The 13,858-nt window shown below is 42.6% G+C and overlaps 1 protein-coding gene across 1 annotated transcript in view; it reads right to left on the bottom strand.

The window, feature by feature from the left end:
- LIX1 (limb and CNS expressed 1) overlaps positions 1–9,782 on the bottom strand; it is a 35,607-nt gene extending 25,825 nt beyond the window's left edge. The window contains exon 1 of the mRNA XM_081880577.1: positions 9,414–9,782. Within this exon, the coding sequence (XP_081736703.1) occupies positions 9,414–9,495 (82 nt within the window). The 5' untranslated portion in view covers positions 9,496–9,782. The remainder of the gene's footprint in view (positions 1–9,413) is intronic.
- Between the last annotated feature and the right edge of the window lie 4,076 nt (positions 9,783–13,858).

The raw sequence follows: 13,858 nt of genomic DNA, 5'->3' as shown, positions 1-13,858 counted from the left end.
CATAGAATGTTAATATTGGGTTGGTCTCTCACTCAAGCACTTCTATGGATAATCTAAGTGGAAAATATAATGGCTCTGTAAAATAATAGGAATAATAAAAACTGATTTGACCGACCTTTCAGAAGGTCATGGAGACCCCTTTCCCCAATTAAACCAAAACTTAAAATGGAAAACAGATGGTTATCTCAATCTGTGATGGTAGAATTAAGCTTTGACACAAACCGAACAAAGGTGAAAACCCAAGCCACAAAGAAATGAATTGTTTTTCCAAATTAAAGTTGTATTCCTCCCTTGAGACCGGCAGACTTTATTAAATGCTTATTTAATGTGCTCTGCTACTTGCTGTTGATGTCTGAAAGTCATCAAAGCAATCTAGTAGATTGAAGCATGATAGGTGACCTGTTGCTTTTACGTTCACCAAAGACTTCCCCTGATATTCTTTCCTTATTCTTCCCCGCCCCCTCCTAGCTTTGACTTCTGATAATATCAGAACTGGTAACATGCCTTAAAGAATTATATCTTGGGGGGGGGGGGGGAACCACTCCAAACCAAAACTAGTTCAGATTTTTAGATCAGGTCTGTTAAAACAGCACCGCACCCAGATTTACATCCATCACTCCTCTTTCCCTAATAAGGACACACATACATATGCACACAGGTCTCGTAACAATTCCATTTAAAAGCCATTAAGGGAAAGCTGATATTTAGGTGTTTTTTTTTTTAAAAAAAACATGTTAAACCTCAACCGTCTTAAACTATGAGTGTGACAGGAATTGTGGTGGTGATATCAAATTATTATACAAAGGATGTGCATAGGTTACCCGTGTCGTGAGCTCAATGTAACAACGAACAAAGTAAAATGGAAGCCTGGGCAAAGAGAATGGCCGAGGGCCAGAGCACGTCTATGCTGTGAGTCTGTTCCTAGCTGGTCAACAAGTCTGTGCAGTAGAGGCTGGTCTATGGAGGCTTCCCACATCCAGCCACCACCTGCCTGTCTTCTTCTAACCAGGGCTTTTGTCAGCTGGAACTCACTGGAACTCAGTTCTGGCACCTCTCCATTGCCAGTGGTACCTTGGGTTACAGACGCTTCAGGTTACATACTCCACTAACCCAGAAATAGTATCTTGGGTTAAGAACTTTGCTTCAGGATGAGAACAGAAATCACACAGTGGTGGCGCGGTGGCAGTGGGAAGCCCCATTAGCTAAAGTAGTGCTTCAGGTTAAGAACAGCTCAGGTTGAGAACGGACCTCCAGAACAAATTAAGTTCTTAACCCGAGGTACCACTGTATAAGAGAACAAGGGTCATGGTGAGTTCCAGAACCTCTTTTTCTAGAAAAATACAACTGCTTCTAACACATCCACTGTCTGTCAACTTCCTCCCTTCCCCCAGCTTAGTCTCAGGGTTGTCCTGAACTCAGCAGGGAAGACGATGGGGACCAAGCTTTTTGATGTCCTATTATGTCAGCTATTGGTATCTATTATATCCAGTACAGTGGTACTTAATTCGTTCCGGAGGTCCGTTCTTAACCTGAAACTGTTCTTAACCTGAAGCACCACTTTAGCTAATGGGGCCTCCTGCTGCCGATGTGCCACCGGAGCACGATTTCTGTTCTTATCCTGAAGCAAAGTTCTTAACCTGAAGCACTATTTCTGAGTTAGTGGAGTCTGTAACCTGAAGCGTATGTAACCCGAGGTACCACTGTATTGGCATGAAACATCACAGCACTAAAATCGGAGAAACCCCTCTTCTTGCTCTTCAAAAGCCGGCCCTGGAGCTTGTGTAGTTGGGCCACATCCACACACATTTAAAGCACAGGGCTTCCCCCAAATAATCCTAGGAAATGTAGTTTGTTAAAGGTGATGGCAACTGCAGCTCTGTGAGGGATAAACTACAGTTCCCAGGATTCTTTGGGGGAGAAGCCATGTGCTTTGAATGTATGGAGACTTAATCTCCTGCACTTACCTACGAATGTGTGTCAATAGCAAATATTTTATTTTTAAAAAATGGAAAAAGGAAGAGGTGGGGAGGTGATCACGAGACAACAGGGCATAGGAAATGGTCCTCCAGGAATGCTTCGCTCCCCACTAACAGGATCAGCTCCATACAAAGAACCTTTGTATTTTTCGATTTAAACAAACAAACTCAGCTTTTGAGCAATAGATACAGTTAGAAGGAAGGCACTAAAACAAGAATGTATCATGCCAAGATTGCAAATAAACACGACACACAGTGCCCAAAGAACTTAGCAGTGCCTTTTATTTTAGAAGAGGATTATCCAAGCAGAGGTTTTGCAATCTTCCTGGCAATGTGGAACAGAGCCATAACCCTGGGAATATTTCATTGTCACAAACGATCCGTTTATAAAGAACACACACGGTAAGTATTTCCTGCTTAGTCAGTTTTATACTTTAAAAGGGCTTTCAGAAGAAGAGTTGTTTTAACTAACTTGTCAGACTATTGTTAAATAACCATTTGGCTGCAGAGTAATATACATTTCATATTTGGGTTTTTTAAGTTGTATTTTTTTTTAAGTAAAAGACTATATTTTTTTTTGTCGCAAGGCTACTAAAATTGTCTTCTATTTCCTCAATCAATCTATGACACATAATCAGTAAAACCATATCATTTAAACAAATACCATAACTTATAGGCACACCTTCTTACAGCTGCCTCCCATTAGGGGCTATAATTTAACACACACCTCGACTGAAGCTGTAAAAGTTGGGCTCAGTTTGATACATGCAGATTGTTTAAATGTGTAGAATGAGAAAAAGCAATGCCATGGGGCTGAAATAGTTACATTACATGGATGTAAGAGATATAATATTAATTCAGTTGCCATGTTGCATTTTATAAATCAAAATGCTGTAAAATGTGCACATGCCTATAACTCCCTCATACTGCTAAGACCATAAGTTGGGCTAATCTGTCATTGATACGTCTCCAAGTTTCATGGGACTCAGTTGGGTCCTGTCCCCTCTTGTCAGCTCCTGTTAGGCTTATCTGGTGGTTAACAGGGAGTGCTCTGAGCAACACAGGGCAGCAAGGTCTAAGCTACCAGTTCAACTTCCCACATGCCTTGGAGCGACAGTACATCAGGGGCATTGTGGGAAATATAAATAGCAACTAGTTGACCAGTGCTGATCAGAGCACTGGGACAAGAAGAGGAGGAGGAAGAAGTCAAGGGGCAGGGGGTACTCAAGATGGTCCAGAAGTGGGCTCCTACTTGATACTGGGGTCCCAGGAGCTCCCAAAGATGCAGGGGGCCAGCACAACCATGCTGATCTGCATATCATTATGGGATAGCTTTAAGTGGTGTGAGTTACAAATATACAAAGCAATTGACTGGTGAAGGGTCATATGTGGGCATTGGGACCATAACCACTGTCATAAATTGCCTCACACGTTGCCTCAGTCTCCATGGTACTACTGTATCATGAGTGAGTGAGTGAGAGAGAGAGAACTGCTATTTACCCAAAAGACCCTTATTCACCACAACCTAAAATTTTGCATCTATGTGTTCATTACAAGAGTACGACCCTCCATTTGTCCGAATCATCTCTGGTCATATTCTCATCTTCCATTATCAAATCCTTCACTTCATTTCCAAGCCATTCTTGCATGGTTCCATCCCAAGGCCCACCCTTCCCATTTTCACAAGAGGAAATATGAACAAGGCACTCCCCAGTTCACAGGTCAATCTCTTAGCCACTCTTAGCTACACCAGCGTTTTGCAAGAGATGCATCCTGAGCACTCTGTGAACACCTCAGGTGTCTTTGAAGAGGACTACAGTGAACCTGCGCATTAGAACTGGGTGTACTGTTAAGCTGCTATAAAACAGTAGGATAGGAGACAAATTTTAAAGTGATTTGGGGATACGTTTGATGCCTACACTTTCTAATCCCAAACTGCTTTTTAAAAGCGATCTCTTTCAGTGTCAGGAGGGCAATAAAACCCCAACGAGGTACAAGAAGAAAGTGGAACCATTCAGCATCTCCCTATTGCCCCACCCTAGTATGCTTTGCATCTCTCCTCTCATCCCTTTACAACAGGAATGGGAAATCTGTCGCCTTCCAGCTGTTGCTGGACTCTAGCTTCCATCAGCAGCAGTCAGCATTGCCAATGGCCAGGGATGATGGGCACTGCAGCCCAACGAATACTGGAAGACGACAGGTTCTATATCCCTGCTATATATCAATAGGGATTCAATTCTGAAACACACACCTGCTGCTTACAGGTCTAATTTGCTCCTCGAAGACAAAAGAAGTGGATGCATAGTCATCCTGAGCTTAGAGCAGAGATTCCCAAACTTAGATCTCCAGCTGCTTTTGGACTACAACTCCCATCATCCCTAGCTATCAAGACCAGTGGTCAAGGATGATGGGAATCGTAGTCCAAAATTAGCTGAAGACCCAAGTTTGGGAAACACTGGCTTAGAGTATAGTACTGTTTCATCAGATAAGTTCTAGCCCAATAAGAATATTGGAGTACCACTAGAAAAGCTGATACAGTTGCTTGAGATTCCTGATTAATGAAGGCAGTCAAATGAGGGCCAGACTTTACTCCTGGCTTGGAGAACCTGTGTCTCAGGATGTTGTTGAACAACAACTCCCAACATTCCTGGCCATTTACCATGCTGACCAGGGCTGATGGGAGTTGAAGTCCAACAACTTCTGAAGAGCCACAGGTTCTCTAGCATTGTTCCACTCATTGTCTCTGAACTGATTTCTGAAACATCCAGTTTCTACTTTGTTTCTACTTTTCTGGCTTCCCCTCTCTTGAGGACTTGAGTTGAGGTCATGAAGCTTTTCCACTGGCCTCAGCCTGAGGCAGTTATCAGTGATTTATTCCTAGATAATCCTTTGTGTAGCTGTTGAGCATCAACGTGTGTTTCCACTTCTCCGTGAGGTCTCCTGGTGGTGGCCTTGAGGATCATGTTAGTTCAGAAGGGGGTCTTGGCTCCCTGCCTGTGCAGGCCTCTTGCCAAAGACAATTTCAAAACTAGCATTAGGACCCCTGAACAAGGAGTTTCATGTGTCTTGAAATTGGCCCAGGCGCTCTCATTTGTGCATTTCAAGTACTGTTCTGATCCCAAGATGATTAATAAAACAATAAATATGAAGAATGATGGTGGCCATGCTTATTCTAGAAAAATCCATAAAGACTGTGGTCATCAGACTGCCATTTGATGAGGCCATGGATATTTGTTTGTGGTTTTTACAGATTATGTAATTGGCCTACAAACAAGGGTAGACCTGGAATTATTGTAAGGCATAATTCCCTTTCAGTTTGCAGAAAGCCAAACCACTGGGAAATTGAAATAGCCTTTGAGTGGAGGGTTCACAAATTTGTAGGTTTCTAACCTGTTTTTAATTCAGTTAACTCTGGCTGACCTTGGAACAACCTGAGTCAACCGTAACACATAAGCACGAATAGCTTGAAACACTGAAGGAGCACTCTGTCCATGTGTCCCACCTCCCTGTGACAAATGGATCTGGTCTGTGGCTGGTACAGGCCTCTGAAAGGGCTTTCTGAGTAATGTTTTGGGCCTCTTGCTGCTTGAGGGACTATTTCCTTGCTTCTGTGAGTGAGCCCTTGCAGGGGCAGGTTAGTGTTCCACTCTTGCCCCTTTTTACCTCATCTGGGCTGGTTTTGTGATACAAAATACACCGTACTGCTCATCAGTTGTATTATGCATTTTCTCTCTCATCTCCAAAGTAATTGGCTCAAATAATTCAGAAAAACGCGAAGATTGTAAAGGGCTGATCGTATAACCGCTTCATGATGAAAATAAGCTAAGGGCTGTATCCATTGCTAGTCAATGCCCTGCAGATGTCCTTTTTTTATTGCTCACCCATGATGTTATCAGGGCGGTCACACACAACCCTGCAATCCATACTTTTCATACCTCCCTGCTGAAATCCCATTACATTTTCATACCACCAATGTTCTGGCCTTTTTAAATATATATATTGGTCCTGCTTTTGTTGTGCTGTGGTCTTCCAGACAGCAGTAATATGGTAGCACTGGGGAACCATCACGGAAGTAATAAAGCAGAATAAACCCACCACTAAAGGACTATTATTGTGTCAACTACATAGTGCAGAACACACCTGCCATAAAACACCAGCTGAGTGCCCCTTCCCACTGAAATTGACGGGCACTACTAATTTCGGTCCATTAATTTCAATGGGTTTACTCTGAGTAGAAATGAGTTGCATATAACCCCAAGTCCTTTGAGATTCCACAGAATCCATCTTCCTCTTTACTGTTGTCTAAGGATGCTCATGTCATATCTGTAATGCTGCAGCACTGAACAAGGCTTGGCCATGTGGACCTTGGTGGTCAGATCATGTAACTGCGGTATTATCTTTCTTTCAAAATAGCATAACAATATGCTGCTTGCTTCCTTTATGGCTGGGATTGGGAACTGTGATCTCCAGTTGTTGAGCCTCAGACAGCAGGTGAGGGATGATGGGAATTGTAGTCCAACAATATCTGGAGGGACACAGGCTCTCTGTTCCCACTTTAAGGGATTTACAGAGCAATCCTACTGCACAAAGAGTACTCAGAATTAGTTCCATGGCTATCAAAGGGACTTATTCCCAGGTGATTAGGATAACATAACAACCTAATAATATGTGGTCTTTAGTGGTGATATTCATAGAACTCTTGTTTCCCTCTGGCTTATGGAGCTAGAGAATGCTATTGACCAAGCAAAGCAAGGCTTCTCATCTGGTTTCCTGTTTGTAACAACATATATCCCTTAAACATTGATACTGAAACGGCATCTGGTATATGTATTCAGCGCATTTTAAGTTCAAATATTAGCTTGTTCAAGACAGAATTTGACATTTCAAGTTCAGCCTTGGTTATAGTGTGGTGGTGATAATGCCAATGTTGCAAGTTTGATCCTCAAATGGGACAGCTGTATATTCTTGCAATGCAGGGTTATTGGACTAGATGATCTTCTGTGTCCTTATAAACTCTATGACTCTATGAAACTCCTGTTTGACTCCCACATACATTTCCAAAGGGGCAGAAAATATGCAGAAAAGCAGCATACGATACATCTGCCCTGATCATTAAGATAGTGCCATGAAACTTGTTGTGCGTATGTGATTTTACATAAATCTCCATTTCAGGTTTGAATACCGGTAAGAATGACTCCAGGAAAAGAAGAAGTGTGCATGCACACGAAAGCTCATACCAAGAACTAACTTAGTTGGTCTTTAAGGTGCTACTGGAAGGAATTTTTTTATTTTGTCCAGGAAAAGAAACAGTTTGGGAAAGCAAAGGGTTGGCAAATACCATAATTGTAGGAACAAGGATTTAATCCTTATAGGACCTTATATACTGAAACTGCTGGGGAAGTGAATGGGAAATATAAGCAGCCTTTGGGACTCATGTAGATAATAGGGGGAATGTAATTCAGTTCTTCTAAATAAATTACATAACATATGTATAAATACTACTACTACTACTAGCCTTCCATATAAATTTCTCAAGGTGATGTAGAAAATACAATAAGCACAGCCATAAAACCATTAAAGACAACACAGAAAAGAACAGTAAATTAATGTAAAAAGCAAGTCCATACAAACCCATGGCAGACACTTATATTGAAAGTAAGATTTCTGAAACACTGATTTACTGGAGGTTCATCCTCTTCTACATCAATGTAGGGACTGATAGCATTCAGCTGGCTAAAGTCCATTAACAGGATGCAATCTATTCAATATATTCAAGTGGAAGAACTATTTTTTTTAATGGTTAACCCCACTTTGTGATAAGATTGCATTGAAAATGGTATTCCAGCCCCATGTGCTTTAATGCTTTATTGTAGCCATTCTTCCAGCCCACAAATCTGTGGGTGGTCACAATAACTTTGTCTGAGAGGCCAGTACATACATTTTCAATCAAAACCTTGTCAGATGATCTTCAGGAATCTGCCACAATGGGAGGGGAGGGGGGAAGTTCCCCACCTTTTCTAGATCAAATCCTTTGTGCTTGTGGGATGTCTCTGTCTCCACAAGGTTTGTTAACTGCTGCTTAAAGTGGGACTGATGCAATGGCATTGAGTTTTCCTTCTGGGTGGCCTCAGGAGCTGTATTTGTGTTTATCTGTCTAACTCTTGATTTCTGTCAAACTATGTGTGGAATAACTGATACACAACTTCGCTCTCTCTCGCCAGCTGCTTATTTAAAGTCATTCATTCCATGCTCCTTTTGAAAGAATGCAAAGGGCTGATGTTGTTGCTAACTCTTACCATAGCTCCTGACAAAGAAATTAAGCAGATACTTTCAAAGAGTGTCTCCCCCATAGTGCCGCAGAGTGTAATATAGATAATAATAAACTTTCTCTGTGAAATGTTGCCCTGCAAAGGCAGCCTAGTGATTTTTCTACAATGTGACTGAGTAACTTAGACTAATATTATAACTGACAGTTTTCACAAATTATGAAAAAGCAATGAACTGAACAAAAAAACATGCTGATGGAGGTGAGACAACATTATTAGTCTGATTCATCACAATAAATTTTGGGGAATTTTCAAGTTGGTTTCCTCTTTAATATATAAGAATTTTCTCTTCTAAGCACAGAGTCAAGAGATTCTGGGTTGCATTCTGATGCCCCTCTCTTATATGAATCAACACCTTGTCCTATAAAGATCACAGAGGGAGCCATAAATGAAGCTTTAACGAAGTAAGCAGTCTCTGCTTAAAGGCAGCAAATTGAAGCTGTTTTATAATGCAATTGTATGCATGCCTACTCAAAAGTAAGTCCTACTCTGTGCTTACCTGCAGTCAAGTGTGTACAGGATTGCAGTCTGAGACACTGAGAACTTCTTGGAACTTAATTTAAGAGACTTTAATACAAATTTTATTGAACAAACAGCCTCAGCATTTATAAATAGGATTGTTTTCAGATGCAGTTTGAAGTGTGCATGTGACTTGTAACTAGCATTATTCCTACAAATAAATAGCACATGAGTTACGATGAAAAAACATATGTAAATCTTAGTATATAGGTACAATTGTAAATGGTAAACAGTTTAGCATGTTTTCAGGTAAAACTTTATTAAACATATAATCAAACTCTTCTAGGATTTGAAGTGTGTACATATAGTACATTATTCTGTGATTGCAAATATAGTACTTGATTCCCCCCCCCCCCCCGAGTTTTACTGCTACACAGCATATTTACTCAGTAGTAAGACCCACTGAGTTGATTTGGGCTTACTCCCATGCCAGTGAGAATCGCAACACTAACTCTTCCAGGAAAAATATATATTGATAAACATCACACACAGAGAGAGCAGAGCATTTGATAGGCTGATCTATACAACATCCCTGTTACAGGTTTCTGTCTGACTCAAATGCACAGTCCAGAAACTTTGTTTTGGTACTTACAGTCTTTAAACGCAAGTGCGGGGTCCCTGTGAGGCAGGACTTGGGAGATTATATGCTGTAGAGATTCCAAGGTTCTGTCCATTTTGGGCTGCCTTCTTGCAGACTGCCTCCACAAAGTGTCCACCACATGCCTGAATTCTTCCAGCCCTGTCCTGAATTTATGCAGCTCATTGATGAACTGGATTACCAAAGAATCTCCCTCAGCATCTGCCAATCAGACATTGCCCAGATTCAAAAGACCCTTCAGGGGGTCCTCCTCCCCAGCTCTCTTATCTTTGTTGTAGGCTGAGCTAATTAGCTGGGGAGGCTGGTTGACAGGCTCCTTCCTCCTTGCTTTTTCCTCTGTTAAACACACCCACCTACTGGCTAGCGGGAGAAGCAGAGCATGCGAAAGACATTCCTCTCTTCATCCTGCATTGACTGAAGCTGCTGAAGCAGACAATGTTGGACTTTCTGCTGACTTAATAAGAATTCACCCCCACTGTTTAAAATAATAATAATAATTGAGGAAAAGGGAAATGAGAAGATTAATAGGGGATAGCTCGACAATGTCTTACTTTATGTACTGCTTGAAGGGCTGTCTGAGGACAACCCTTTATTTGATAGCTTATCTGGTCCAAGTTCTATTTAAAGATAAAGAAGGGAGAGCAGGAGCCTCAAAGTTTCACAGTAGGGATGTGGGTAGCGCTGTGGTCTAAACCACTGAGCCTCTTGGGCTTGCAAATCAGAAGGTCGGCAGTTCGAATCCCTGCGACAGGGTGAGCTCCTGTAGCTCTGTCCCAGCTCCTGCCAACTTAGCATTTTGAAAGCACGCAAGTGCAAGTAGATAAATAAGTAACGCTGCATCGGGAAGGCAAACGCCGTTTCCGTGCACTCTGGTTTCTGTCACAGTGTTTTGTTGCACCAGAAGCGGTTTAGTCATGCTGGCCACGTGACCCAGAAAGCTGTCTGTGGACAAATGTCGGCTCCTCCCCCTGAAGCAAGATGAGAGATGCATCCCATAGTCACCTTTGACTGAAAGTAACCGCCCAGGGGTCCTTTACCTTTTTTTAAAAAACAAAGTTTTATATCAATGGCTAGACCATGTGGAACAGACTGAGCATGCACTCAGGTCACCTGTGGAGAGTCTGCCCCATTCAGATAAGCTGTATTCTTTTTAATTATAGGAATTGTTTCTACATTTACACCTCTGCCTTAGCAGGTAGTAGTGGTAGTAGTAATAATAACAGTTTTTATGCCACCCATCTTGGCTGGGTTACCACAGCCACTCTGGGCAGCTTCCAACAAATTAAAACACTAAGACACCAAACATTAAAAACTTCCCTAAACAGGGCTGCCTTCAGATGTCTTCTAAAAGTCAAATAGTTGTTTTATTTCCTTGACATCTGATGGGAGAGCATTCCACAGGGTGGATGCAACTACCGAGATGGCCCTCTGCCTGGTTCCCTGCAACCTCACTACTTGCAGTGAGGGAACCACCAGAAGGTCCTTGGAGCTGGACCTCAGTGTCCAGGCTGAACGATGGAGGAGGAGACACTCCTTCAGGTATGCAGGACCAAAGCCATGTTGCCCATTTTGCAACAATTTGTCTTCTCTCTTGTGGTGATATATAAGTGGTCACTCTAATATGGGACCCCACATTAGATATTAAAGCAGTAAATGTTGTTGTTGTTTAGTCGTTTAGTCGTGTCCGACTCTTCATGACCCCATGGACCAGAGCACGCCAGGCACTCCTGTCTTCCACTGCCTCACGCTAATGGTTTGGACCTAAAAGAATTGCTTTAACTGCCTCCAAATTTGAAATTTGTTCTCCAGTAATGTATATGGAGGTTTACACAGGTCCCTGCCCCAAGCATCTTGTAATCTTAAGTTTCATGAAAGAGAGAAGGGAAGTGGAAGAAAGGAAGAAGAAAGGGCAATGTGAGCAAATATAGGAGCATGTGCTTGCTTAGTCCTTGGGTTGTAGACTAAGTCAAGGTTAGGTGACCTCTGGCCCTCCAGATGTTGTGGACTACAACTCCCATAATCGCTGAACACTGGCCATGCTGTCCGGTGATGTTGGAGGTTGTTGTAGTTCAACAGGTGCAACAACATAAATTGTGTAAAGAAATGTATTGTAGCCTGCACGTAGGGTCACTTCACCCTTATGACAGCTAAGACAACACAAAATGGCTGACCATGCCAAGCCATAGCCTGTCCAGACTCTGTGGAAGAGTTAGGAAGCACATAAAATTTTAGGGTCGGGGTTTAGGATGCTGGTTTCCTCCATTCCTGACTACTGGCCGAGCTGGCTGGGGCTGATAGATACTGGGAGTCCAACAGAACCCTCCACTTGAGTGCTTGGAATTTTTTAATTTTTAAAAATACCTCTCAGGGAACAAAAACATTTCCAATAATCCCCAAAAATCAAGAGCCATCTCTCAAATCAGTACAATTACATGGACCAACGGGTCTGTATGAGGCTTCCTGACAGACTCTTACCTTTGTATGGTATTTTTTAAAAAACAAATGAGGAAAGAGCTTCTGCCCATCTTGACAATGTTCACCTCTCTGTAGGGAGGCTTGGTAACATCTGCAGATGGACTATTTCTTAACCAAGGTAAGGAGGAAAAAAAATGACACCTGTTACTGATTTTCAGTTACAAATATCAGCCAGGGTGGTAGGGCAGCAAACGTAGCTGACAGCTTTTATTCCCATATAGCTGAAAGTCAGGTAATATACACAATATTGTATCAGAAGATACAGAGTCTTTAGCATTTTTGTGACTCTTGTTTGACCAGTTACGAAAACCCTGTTAAGTGCAGCCATTAAAAATGCATTTGAAGGATGTTGATTAAACAATCCTCCGATACCTGCTAAATATGTGAATTTGTTAGGACTGTCTGGGACGTTATTGACTTAACCTCCCTGTTTCCTCAGGTTCCCAGTAAATAAAGTAAACTTTTGTTTGAATATCCACATATGAAATATAAATGGAACACCACGGAGTCCAGCCTTTGTATAAACTTCATAGTGACCTCTGATGACTTCAGATATTTCAGGAATTCTACCTCTGTTCTTGTTAAGAGATATATCATGGTACAGTGTCAGGGCCGAGTTCCTCCCTTAGCCATTTTTATCCCCAGAGAAATGTATGGTAATCTAAACAAAACCGAAGGTTAAGGACAAGTGGCTATGCCTTGGAACGACTTTTATTTTTCAAAAATGCTTTAAATACCTTTGTCTTTATCCCCAAATGAAACAAAGTCTGAAGCATGTGAAATCACATTAACTCAGTCTAATCCCTTGCTATGCTTTGCTTCTCTATCTCCCCATTACTTATCTAAATGTCCTATCTGTGCATACACAGTTCAGTGCGCGAGGATTGCCATAGGCTGAGGCCGCCTCTTCTTCTTTCTAGGTCTACCAGGATGAATTCCGGGGCATCATTATGTTCATCCAATGGAGCCCAGGCTCTCAGTGTACTGCCAACTCCTGCTCTTTGAGGGAGCAGTTGATGCATGCAGGGCTTAGGAAACCATGAATTTTCTGGATAAAGGTAAAGGACCCCTGGATGGTTAGGTCCAGTCAAAGGCAACTATGGAGTTGTGGTGCTCATTTCACTTTCAGGCTGAGGGAGCCGGCGTTTGTCCAGCCTTCCAGGTCATGTGGCCAGCATAACTAAACCGCTTCTGGCGCAACAGAACACCGTGGTGGAAACCAGAGGGCACGGAAATGCTGTTTACCTTCCTGACGCAGCAGTACCTATTTATCTACTTGCACTGGCGTGCTTTGAAACGGCTAGGTTGGCAGGTGTTGAATTATGGTGTTGGAGGAGGCTCTTGAGAGTCCCATGGACTGCAAGAAGATCAAATCTCTCCATTCTGAAGGAAATCAGCCCTGAGTGCTCACTGGAAGGACCGATCGTGAAGCCGAGGCTCCAATACTTTGGCCACCTCATGAGAAGAGAAGTGTCCCTGGAAAAGACCCTGATATTGGGAAAGATGGAGGGCACAAGAAGTAGGAGATGACAGAGGACAAGATGGCTGGACAGTGTTCTCGAAGCTACCAGCACGAGTTTGACCAAACTGTGGGAGGCAGTGGAAGACAGGAGTGCCTGGCATGCTCTGGTCCATGGGGTCACGAAGAGTCGGACACGACTAAACAACAGGTTGGCAGGAGCTGGGCCAGAGCAACAGCAGCTCACCCCATTGCAGGGACTCAAACCGCCACCCTTCTGATTGTCAAGCCCAAGAGGCTCAGTGTTGTTTAGACCATGGCGCCACCCTACCTGGATAATAGCATGCAAACTGTAGGTGCTCAGCCCAGAGGCAGCACATCTGGCTAAGAGAGAGGCATACAAGGCTCTCCCCTTCCTCTAAACTGATTCTCTTTAAATAAAACAAAAAACCCATCAATCAAGCACTTATATCCAATGTTCTCAGAGACACCATGCCCCAAAACT

Source organism: Podarcis erhardii (genome assembly GCF_964252035.2).
Source record: "Podarcis erhardii genome assembly, chromosome: 11".
Taxonomy (NCBI): Eukaryota; Metazoa; Chordata; class Lepidosauria; order Squamata; family Lacertidae; genus Podarcis; species Podarcis erhardii.
The sequence above is the reverse complement of the archived record's forward strand: the minus strand, read 5'-3'. Positions and strand labels throughout refer to the sequence as shown.